This window comes from Octopus bimaculoides, chromosome 21, assembly GCF_046866305.1.
Source record: "Octopus bimaculoides isolate indiv1 chromosome 21, ASM4686630v1, whole genome shotgun sequence".
NCBI lineage: Eukaryota > Metazoa > Mollusca > Cephalopoda > Octopoda > Octopodidae > Octopus > Octopus bimaculoides.
Genome location: NC_142948.1, coordinates 8,235,653 through 8,248,152, shown reverse-complemented (window position 1 = coordinate 8,248,152; position 12,500 = coordinate 8,235,653). Strand labels below are relative to the sequence as shown.

Genomic DNA, 12,500 nt, shown 5'->3' with positions numbered 1-12,500 from the left:
CTGGAGACGGGGGACACAAATAAAATTAAAGAAAGCAGGTAGAACAGGTGAGTTGTTGTTGTTGTTTAGCAGCAGGAGAGCCCTAGCCTAGCAGATCTATGATGATGCAACGTGCTCTAAACATGGCCCTCATTTTCCTTTTTTCTTTCTCTCAGGTACTGCATATCCTGAAGTGCATACAATCAAATGATGGGAAATGCTTCGTACCAGTGATTGTCAGCGCATTTATGTATTGCAGTACATCAGTGCAAATACACTGCAGACACATGCATGGAGAACTCACTCGTGCTTGCAGCGGCATTCACCTGGGGTATGTTAGGCCACCTCCAGGCAATGAGTTTATGTCCCTCACAAATGCTGGCCACATCCGACATGCATGTCAGCACAGACGCTGTAGCCATAGTGATCCCTGTCTAGGTGTAGGGTTCATGTTTGCAGTTTCAGTGAGAATACAAATTCACATGTGGCCCCAGTCACATGTGCACACGTGTTAGGATAATGTGATCCCTAGCAGCTCATCTTGCTCCCAATTGTTGACTGTCACAGAGGATTCGCCGACCAAATCACTACCAGTTACTGGCACAGACGGACCCTGGGTTTGAAATGGGTATCAGGTGATGATGGATATCTACCTAACATAGTTACAAGCCTTGTCATAAGCCTGCTACAAGTCAGAGCCTATGTCTGCCCTATCCTCTACCGCAGCTCTCAACCATGTCTTGACAGCCTCTATGCTCCCATTTTCTTGTTTCCACTCAAGGGAGGCTCTCGCCAGTTTCTTCATGGACATCCACAGCACATGAACAAGTATTCAAAATGCTACAGATGCAACAAGTAGATTCAACAATTCACTAACAAGGCAAAGAGAAGACAGAACATCTGATGTATCTTATGATGGGGTCAGGCCAGAGCTGAAAGGCTGCTCGTATCCTGACAGGTCAAGAACAGCACAAGCAAGAAAATACTGGAATACAATTAGTGTGGACTTTTACCTCTTTCTGCCACCTTGCATTTCTGTTGATTTTTGTGTTTGAGACAATTGTTTCTGACAGCAGTACAAAACCTTGAATTTCAAAGACAATGTACAGAAACTCTTTCATGTTACTGGAGATAAGGAAACACCTCTAGTCCTGGTGCCATGGTAAAATGCACCTAGTACACTCTGTAAAGTGGTTGGCAAATGAAGAGAGATTAACTAAGAAGAGAATCAGCGTCATTTAATGTCCACTTCTGATGCTTGCGGAATTTATTGAGGTAGATTTTTTCGATGGCCAGATGCCTTTCCTGTCACCAACTCTCACCAGTGTAAGTGAAGCATAGTCCACAACCTGTCTAGCAGAGCAGTAACTCCAAATAACAACTGACTTGAACTGTGTCGGCCTGTGAAGTGGGTATATGATGATGATGATGATATAAAGTTACTGATGTTCATTTTATTAACCCTGATTGAATTAGAAATGAAGTCAACCCTGGTAGGATTTGAACTCAGAATGTAGAGGAAAGTAACTAAATAGCTTAAGGAATTTTGTCAGCTGTTATACAAATTCTACTAAATTTGTTTTGAATACAAACAAATCCAGTTCTTTACAGAGAAGAGCCGTCCATTCAATAGAATCTCCTCATTCCAATGTTGTATTTATAAAAGAATTTATTTTAAACATTTGAGAATTGAGAGACACAGCTGAACCTTGGCACCAAGACACAAACTTACCGGGAAGAGAGTGGTCACTGAAGTAAAGTCAAATCAACTTACAGAACACCTTCTCCTCGACTGACGACCAAGTTCCATTCCGACAGACAGGTCATAAGTCAATCTGGTCATTTGTCGGATTTATATTTTCCAACACTATTTTCATTCAAATGCAACCAATGCTTGAAAGTAACTGAATAAGAGACAGTGGGAAGCAGAGGAAGCCTGGCTCTCAGGGATGTCTGTATTGCCAGATGCTGCCATAGGTATTGTACACGCAGCTGCCCAATGTCCAAAAATCAATTATTTATTTATTCTCTTTTACTTGTTTCAGTCATTTGACTGCGGCCATGCTGGAGCACCACCGTTAGTCGAGCAAATCGACCCCAGGACTTATTCTTTGTAAGCCTAGTACTTATTCTATCGGTCTCTTTTGCCAAACCGCTAAGTGACGGGGACATAAACACACCAGCATCGGTTGTCAAGCAATGCTAGGGGGGACAAACACAGACACACAAACATACACACACACATATATATATACATATATACGACGGGCTTCTTTCAGTTTCCGTCTACCAAATCCACTCACAAGGCTTTGGTCGGCCCGAGGCTATAGTAGAAGACACTTGCCCAAGATGCCACGCAATAGGACTGAACCCGGAACCATGTGGTTGGTAAGCAAGATACTTACCACACAGCCACTCCTGCACCTAGTTTATTTTATTTCCTTATTTTTTGTGGTCATAACTACAAATGGTTGTAAATCGCACAGGTCGCAAGTTGAGGAGAAGGTGTATATCACTGTTACTCATTTTATCAACCTTTGCAAAAGAGAATGCCGGAGATGACTAACAGGATTTGAACTCAGAAAGTCAAAAACACACAACTAAATCAGCATCATCATTATTATTATCATCATTGTTTTTATGTGCGCTTTTCCATGCTCGCATGGCTTGGACGGTATTTACTGAGCCAGATTTTCTAGAGCAAAATGCCCTTCTTGTTGCCAAGCAAGTTGACACTGCCCCATGGCAAGACAGCTTTTCACAGAATATTAGGCTGGCTACGTACATACCATCTGCTGTACCTGAATATGAAGCCAGAGCATAGTGACAGCAAGTAATAAAGCAAGTAATATAATGGAAAGATAACATACTTTCATCTCACCACTACCTCTACCCATTCCTCAACCTGTCGTTACAACAAAGAGGATTGACCTATACTGAGAGAGGTAAGGAGAGAGAGAGAAGGGGGAGGTAGAGAGAAAGAAACAGAGAGAAGATGAAAGAGGGAGACCAGATGAGAGAGAGAGAGAAGATGAGAAACAGAGAGGATGAGAGACAGAGAGAAGATGAGAAACAGAGAGAGGATGAGAGACAGAGAGAGGATGAGAGACAGAGAGAAGATGAGAGACGGAGAGAGGATGAGAGACAGAGAGAAGATGAGAGACAGAGAGAAGATGATAGACAGATGAGAGAAACAAGATGAGAGAGAGAGATGAGAAAGAGAGATTGACAGAGAGAGATGAAAGAGAGATGAGAAAGAGAGATATATGAAAGAGATGAGAGAGAGGGATGAGAGAGAAAGATGAGGGAAAGATGAGAGAGAGAAATGAGAGAGTGAGAGAGAGAGAAAAGAGAAGGAGAAAATGAGAGAGAGAGAGAGAGAGAGAGAGATGAAAGAGAAAAAACAGGTGAGAGAGAGAAGATGAAAGAGAGGCTGAAAAAAAAAAAGACACCTAAAGAAAAAGAGAAGCGGAAAGGGAGGGAGGTGAGGTAAAAGAAGTAGCAGAGAAGTTCATTCTATTCAAAAGAAACACATCTTTCAGAAGTGAAGAAAGGAAGTCACTGAGTGGAAGAAAAAAGAAAAAGGGAAAAAAAGAAAGAAAAAAAAACAATGATAATGGCAAATCAAGAGAGAAGCATGAAAATAATAAGTGGATGTAAGGTGATTTGTAAATGAGAGTCAATGGGTGTTTTTGATGAGATGAAAGAATGTTATGAAGAGAAGTGGATGGCTGGGTGGACGGACGGACGGACAGATGCACGGAAGTAAATAAATAAATACTTCTGTTCACTTGTAGACGAGACAAGTATAGAGTAACGCAGAGGGCACACTGACACAGAACCGTTTCTGTTTCTGTGTGAAGAGAAGCTGGGGAAAAGACACTCCATATTGGTGGGAGGGGAGTGTCTTCTCGTTTATGCGTCTGCACGTTTACAGCATGGTAAACAGAAGTTCAATGATGGTCATGATGATGATGACTATTATTATAATCATCATCATCCAGTGTTTTAAATCCGGGTTTTGGCCCCGTTAACGGGGGTGGCTGGATCTACCTCAATGCCATAGCAACCGAGGTAGGCAGCTGCAGCCCACCCCAACCTTTGGGCTGGCTGGTGCCCATTCTCCTTTGCTATCATGAGGCTTTTTTCGGAGCTTATTATTATTGATGATTATTAAGATGATGATGATGATACATGTGTGTGTGTGTGTGTGTGTAAAGGTGCAGGTATGGCTGTGAGGTAAGGACCACATGGTTCCTGGTTCAGTCTTACTGCATAGCACCTTGGACAAGTGCCTTCTACTATAATTTTGGGTCGACCAAAGCCTTATGAGTGGATTTAGTAGACAGAAACAAGCTCATATTGTGTGCGTGTGTCCCCAATGCTTGATAACCAGTGTTGCTGTGTTTACATTCCTGTAACTCAGTGGTTTCGCAAAAGAATTGGGGTCGATTCATTCAACTAAAAGTTCAAGGCAGTACCTTAGCATGGTCATAGTCTAATGGAGACCCCCCCTTCAGCCACGAATGACTATGGAATTGCACCTAGAAAGTTACCCTCCGAGGCACAAGTCCGGGCAAGGTTGTTTATGGAAAACCAGCAGTCGTCCATGCATACCAGGGGAGGCTCATAGTCTAATGACAAACAAGTAAAAGCAAAAAAAAAGATAAAAGATGGGAAACTCTACACCAAATTTCCCTTAAATCATACACTGGTACTTTATGGCATCTTATCATCATCATCACTTAACATCTGCCTTCCATGCTGACATGGGTTGGACAATTTAACAAGAGCTGGCTAGGTAGAAGACTGCAGCATGCTTTGCTGTCTGTTTTGGCATGATTTTTACGGATGGATGTCCTTCATAACACCAACAACCCTGCAGAGTGGACATTGGTGCCACATAAAAAGCACCCAATACACTGTGAAGTGGTTGGCATTATGAAGGGCATCTAGCCACAGAAACCATACAGAAACAGACATTAGAACTTGGCACTCTGGTTCGCCAGCTCCTGTTGGACTGTCCAACCCATGCCAGCATGGAAAACAACCATTAACCCTTTAGCATTTAAACCGGTGATATCCAGTCTAAATATGCTACCTGTTTTATGTTCTAACCAGCCAGATCCAGCTTATCACACCCACCCGTCAATGCCATTCTAAAAATATACGATCATCACATCATCAAAATTTCAAAGCTACAAAATAATGTATGATTAATTATAAACAATGGAAATGAAAAAGCATTACATTTGACAGAATAATTTGCATATTAAGGGGTTAAACCAGCCATATCTGACCTGAGTATTCTAAACGTTTTATGTTCAAACTGGCCAGATCTGGCCCCTTAAATCAACCTTACAATGTCACTCTAAGAATATACAATTGCATTATTGAAATCTCAAAGCTACAAGATAATGCATGATTAATTCAAAATGATGTAATTAAATAAGCATCACATATGATAAAATAATCTGAATAATTAAAGAGTTTTAACAATGATGACATCACATAGTGTACGCTACTCATACGTGTATCTCTCTCTCTCTCTGCCTTTTGTCCTCCAATATTGTGCCCACAGCTTGTATTGAACTTCTTATTCCCAAACTTCCATTCCAGAATATCAGTTCCTTGGAATCCCTTCTTTGCTTATGGCATTTGGGGGGGGGGGGGGATTTTGGATGGGTTTTTTTTTCTTTTTTGGTTCTTCAATTTTGCTTTTTCCTCACGCAGCTTTAAATCTGCAGTTATTGGAGAGGAACATTAACAACATCTCTTTCACCAGCCATGAAATGAACACAACTTTTACTTTCTTCCAAACCATATCATTTTTTTCAAAAATAATAATAATAATAAATAAATAAATAAATAAATAAACAAACAAATGAAAATAAAAAAACCAAGCACCTTAATTGTTTCAAAACAAAACAAAAAAAAAACAAGCAAACGAACAAGCAATGGATACAACTTACCTTGTCATAAGGATCTCTAAAGGTGGAGGGAGGTTTTTGATTAACGGAGGCCGTGTTCCTGAAATAAACAGTTCAATTAACATTTGTTATTAGTATTTATTACTTATTACATTTAATATCAAAACCAATTTTTTTTTTCATATTAGTTTTTTTTTTTTTGTATTTTATGGCATTTTGAAATTGATAAAAGAATTATATAATTCTTAAAGCATATTTTTTGGTTTTTGTCTTCTGTAATATTTCTAATAAGATTTTCCATAGAAACAAATTTTTAAATTAAAAAGAAAATTTAAAACAAAAAAAAAAACGAAAAGAAAAGAAAAAATATATATTTATTTCTTGCTAAAAAGAAATTATATTTTTTTCTTTAAAGCGAACAATAATAATAATATTGTAATAACAACAATAACAATAATAAAAATTATAACGGTAGTAATAACAATGATAATAATGATGATAATAATAATAATAATGATAATAGTAATAATAATGATAATCATCATCATCATAATAATAGTAATAATAATCATAATAATAATGATGATGATAATAGTAATGATAATAATGATAATATTGATGATGATGATGATGATGATGATGATAGCAATAATAAAACTAATAATAACAATAACAACAATAATTGTAATACTGAGAACAATGACAATAGTAATAAAATAAAATAATAGTAATATTAATAATAATAATAATGATACTAACAATGATAATAGTAATAATGATGATGATGACGATGATGATAACGATGCTAATGAAGATGATGATGATGATAATAATTAATAGTATTTGTTAAAAAGGAATTACACAGATGGAAAAAAAACAAAAGAGAGAAGAAAAAAGAGGAGAAATTCCAAGAGAGAATGTGAAAAAGCATTATGAGAAAAATGTAAGTTGTTTAAGTGTTTGATCAGAAAATGTATCAAAATAAACAGAATCAGTGGAAGAGAACAAGAATATCTGGCTCTGCATGAAATGATTTCAACAAGATGGTTGCCAGTGTGTTGGTGTGAAATGGGTGTGGGTGTACACTTTCCTATTACTCTGTGTGTGTGTGTGTGTGTGTGTGTGTGTATTGTGTGTGTGTGTGTGTATTGTGTTGTGCTTTGCTCTTGTTCTGTGTGTGAGTGAGTGTGTTATGTGCTTTCATATTACTCTGTGTGTGTGTGTTGTGTGCTTTGGTCTTACTCTGTATGTGAGTGTGTGTGTTATGTGCTTTTGTATTACTCTGTGTGTGTTATCGTGTGTGTGTGTCTGTGTGTGTGTGTGTGTGTGTGTATTGTGTTTGCTGTGTGTGTGTGTTGTGCAGTTTGTTGGGGTTTTTTTCATATATGTGTGAGTATATTGTATATGCTTTGTTGTGTATGTGTGTGTATATTGCTGTGAGCTTCAATGTGTCTATGAGAGAGAAAGAGAGTGAGACAGAGATGATTATAATATGTTGCTTGTCAATGTGTGTGTGTGTGTGTGTGCGTGTGTGCATGCATTATATGTTGTATTGTTTGCACATATCCAGTTTGGCAAGAATTTTAATGAAATTGAAATATATTTCAATTGAGTAAGACATTAAAAAACACAAAGACAAAGTGAGAAAGAGGGGGAGAGGAGGGGAGAGACACAGACAGACAGAAAGAGGATATACAAGAGAGATATATGGGATGGGTGGGTAGATAGATAGATAGATAGATAAAAACAGACAAATAGATGCATGTATGAACAGATAAATAAACAGGTAGATAGGTGAAGAGAGCCACTTCTTCACTAGTTTTCACTTCCTCGTCACTGGAATAATGTTTGCCTCTCAAACCCTCTTTCGTGGCGCCGAAGAGAAGATAGTTTGAAGGCGCTAAATCTGGTGAGTGTGGAGTTAGTGAAGAAGTGGCTCAAAGAACAGTCAACAGAATATTACGGGGCAGGGATACATGCTTTCATTCGAAGGTGGAACACTGCTATTGAGAGAAACAGCGACTATGTTGAGAAGTAGGGATGTGATCCACAGAGGACCAGCTTCATTTTGATGTATGATACATGTTCCTGTGTTGGTAATTATACCTGTCCTAAACAAAATGGCATTACGTTTTGACTCACCCTCATATATAAGAGCATCCAGACATACAAAAGACAAAAAAAGAGAACAAAAACATCCATAAACAACTAAGTTTGGTGTTTTTGTTTGTTCTTTGTGGGTGCCAGATGCAGGAGGGTGTGAGGCTCTGTGAGATCCATTCAATCCATGCCAGCAAGGAAAAGCAAACACTATGATGATGATGGTGATGATGATGATGCAGAGAGGGGAAAGAAGATGATGATGATGATGATGATAATGTTGATAATGACAATGACAATTATGACAGCCATGACAATAATGATGATGATAATGATGACAACAACAAAGATGATGACACTGACAACAATGACCACCAGTGGTGATGACAAGGATGATGATGATGATGATGATGATAATGATGATGAAAATGATGAACCTTTATCAGAATTTGTTTTCTTCTACATAGCAATTTCATGTTGAGATCACCACCACCACCACCACCACAACAGCAAGTGAGCATCACAATACACACACACACACACACACACACACACACACACATACACACACACACACACACACACCACACACATACATAGAGTGGCTTATAATCTGTCTGAGGTCAATTAAAAATCTGATGAGACAGTTTTGGCAGAAATCAATCTAGGAAGTGTAAACCACAATTTAAGCTCTCTTCCATTCTGGTTATTCTCAAGGAGATAAATTAATTATACCATTAAACTAATAATAATTGACCAGACTATTAACCCTGTCTCACTGTCTGTTTGCTTTTTGTTTTGTTGTATTTGTGTGCTTGTGTGTGTGTGTGTATCTGTGTGTGTGTGTGTGTATGTTTGTTTGTTTGTTCTCTAGTGTTAATAAGAGCATCAACAAAAACAACGAAGATCTTTAACTCATCTAAATGTGGTGTTAATAATTCAAAAAGAAAACAAAAAAAAACACAAATGACGTATGTAAAAAAAAAAACAAAGGAAAAATATGTAAATAAATAAATGAAAACAGAAAGCTAATGATGATGCTGATGACGCTGATGATGATAATAAGACGACAAGCGCAGGTGAGGTTAATTAGTCAAGTCAGACACTTTCTCGTTTTCTCGTTTATCTTTCATTGTGAGTTAATGACTTCTGTCAGTCTGACATCTACATAACCACCTTTCTCTTCAAACCGTAAACTTAATTCACCATTCAGCAGAAACAGGAAGAAGGAGGGGGGGGGGGGGAATAATAAAGAATAAAATTTTTTTAATTATGAATCAAAGAATCTAATGATTTTGTTTTTGTTGTGACTTTTTTTTTTGTTTTTTGGCTAAGTTAATTAGGGCAAGAGGGGCAGTGGGCAGTGCTTGTGACCTTTATGAACTCGGCCCAAACAGCTAAGATAAACGAGGCTGAAGGTCAACGTTAACACTTATCTTTTACTTGCTTCTGTCTTTGGACTGCAGTCATGCTGGGGATGGGGGGGGCACTATTCTGAAGGGTATGCACCTCTCACCACCACCACCACCACCACAGCATTGATTTTTTTTTTTCTGGGAGGTGGGGGTTAAAGTCTGGCACTTATTTTTTTGGTCTCCTTTGCTTAACTGCTAAGTTAGAGGGATGTGATAAGGCTGGCTCTTTGAAATACAACTACAACTCATTTTTGCTAGCTGAACAGACTGAAGCAATGTGAGATAAAGTGTCTTGCTCAAGAACACAACATGTCGCCAGGAATCAATCTCACAATTGTGAACCAAATACCCTAACCACTAGGCCCGCACTTTCACAATTAGAACAGTGCAAATGTATCACCTTGCAAGATGCCTACACTGATGTCAAAGTTGATGTGTCTACCAGGAAGTGACCACACTTCAATTACTGTTTCCTTTGTAGGAGCATCATTACTGGTGTCGCTTCTTCTCATGGATGTAAGAAGAATTTACTCAATGGAGCGAGTCAAAAGCTTTTGAGAAGCCTATAATCAGTAAAACAACCTGAAGATTTTTGGCTCTGACTTCCTCAAGGACTCTTGTGACTCAAGTACATCGATTTTTCCTGAATCCATTCTAGCCTCTTCCTAAAACATTCTCAAATTCTGGTTAAATACGGTTCAGTAAGTATTTATTGAAGATATTTTACTGCTATTTTACACTACAAGAACCATTTTTAACCCTTTAGCATTCAGATTACTCTGCCAAATGCAATGCTTATTTATTCACACTGTCACGAATCAATCCTGAGTTATCTTCTATCTTTGAGATTTCAATGATGTGATTGTTTATTTCTAGAATGACATTGTAGGATAGGTATGAGAGGCCAAATCTGACCAGTTTGAACATAAAACAGGTAAAATATTTTGGTCAGATATGCTAATGGGTTAACTATGTAATTCCAGCTCTGTAATTTTTGACTATACCAAAATTAATATCTTGAGAATCAAAAAAATATAATCCTTGTCCACTCGAGTTTATTCTGTGTTTTAGGGGAAGGGACTGGTCAATTACATCGACCTCAGTGTTTCACTGGTACTTAATTTATTGACTGCGAAAGGATGAAAGGAAAAGTCGAACCCGGCGGCATTTGAACTCAGATGAAATAATAATAATAATAATAATAATAATAATAATAATAATAATAATAATAATCCTTTCTACCAGAGACACAAGGCCAGAAATTTTGAAGGAAGGGGCTAGTGGATTATATCAACCTCAGTGCTCAACTGGTACTTATTTTGTCAACCCTGAAAGGATGAAAGGCAAAAAAATCAACCTTTGGCAGACTTTGAACTCAGACTAAAGAGCCAGAACAAATAGCAAAAGGAACTCGCTTTTTTTTTTTTTTTTTTTCTGATGCACAAACAATCCTGCCGATGATGGTGATGATGACGATGATGGTGGCCCATTTATAAGCAATTATATGAAGCGTCACATGTTGCAACAAAGGAAGATTGGAAATTTCTAGAGGAAGTCAAAGGTTATTCACTAAACAAACAATGAATAAAACGAAATAATATAAAATAAACAAACAAAAATAATAATAATAATAATAATAATAATAATAATAATAATAATAATAATAATAATAAAGAATCCTTTGAATCCAGTGAAGGATCAGTGTCTTTACAATTCACAGAAATAAATCTGACTTTATACAAGTTAAGAAAAGTGAGCAAAAGCCAAAAGAATTGTGGTGGTGGTGGTGGTGGTGGTGGTGGTGACGGCCATGGTAGTTGTGGTGGTGGAGGTGATGGTTGTCTTCATAATGGAGGGGATGATGATGATAATGATGATACTGCTATTACCGCTACTACTATTAATGATGATGATGATGATGATGATGGTGTCTGCGAGAAACTTGTCAAAATGAATCATACAGCACAAAAGAGAGAAATGAAGCAAATGGAACAAAAAAATTTTTTCTTTTTTTTTTAAATTTAAATAATAAGAAGTCAATGAAATGAAAAGGAGGAGGAGGGGGAGAAGAAGAATGGTTATGTTCTTCTTCTTCTTCTTCTTCGTTTTAGATGCTGGTTTGTGACAGAAACAAAAGGAGGGTACTCTTGATATTCTCGATACAGAGAGCTGTCTTTTATTCGCTTGACAAATACACATGCACATCTGTAACCATTGAAGAGACTGTGAAATATATAGGAACGATGAGGAATGACAAAAAAAAGCAAAAAAAAAATAAAATATCGATAATAACAAAAGAAAATAAATAAAACGAAGCAAGCAACAGAAACGAAATAAAAATACAAATTCTTAAAAAAAAAAATTTTTTGAAACACAAAAAAAAAAAAAAATTAGAAAGAAAGATGGAATAGAAATTTTTACCTTGGTGTACGGCCCACATTATACGAAAGGCTGGTCCACCCATTTCATCGAAAGGTTTCCGACGTGTGAATATTTCCCATAAAATGATTCCCCAACTGAACACATCACATTTCTCACTATAGTTCGAACCTGAAGAGTATGCAAAAACATGACATAAAATAAACAAAATAAACAAAGAAAGAAAAGAAAGAAGGAATTGGGTGGGGTGGGGGAGTTTGAAGAATTTTCCTTAAGTCACACAGCTTGTCAGATTATTTCAATTCATCTTAAAGTGTAAAAGAAAGCTACCGCTGAATACCAAATATATACACATATATAGACATGTGTATGTGGTGAATTAGTGTGTGCATATATTTGTGCATGTGTATATGTATATAAAAATACACACAAACATTTATTATATATATATATATATATATATATATATACATACACAAACATATATATATATATATATATATATACATACACAAACATATATATATATATATATATATATATATACACACATACACAAACATATATATATATATATATATATACACACATACACACAAACATATATATATACACACAAACATATATGTATACACACATCCATATATATATATATATATATACACACACACAGACATATATATGTGTGTGTGTGTGT

At 36.9% G+C, this 12,500-nt stretch overlaps 1 protein-coding gene across 4 annotated transcripts in view; it reads right to left on the bottom strand.

Moving 5' to 3' along the window:
• The window catches only part of LOC106880926 (mitogen-activated protein kinase kinase kinase 7-like), a 427,548-nt gene that overhangs the window by 331,441 nt on the left and 83,607 nt on the right, over window positions 1-12,500 (bottom strand). For all 4 annotated transcript variants that reach the window (XM_089338807.1, XM_089338806.1, XM_089338808.1 and 1 more), the window contains exons 6-7: window positions 11,846-11,974; window positions 5,952-6,009 (exon numbers count right to left, since the gene is read on the bottom strand). In XM_089338807.1, coding sequence (XP_089194933.1) covers window positions 5,952-6,009; window positions 11,846-11,974 — 187 coding nt within the window. The remainder of the gene's footprint in view (window positions 1-5,951; window positions 6,010-11,845; window positions 11,975-12,500) is intronic.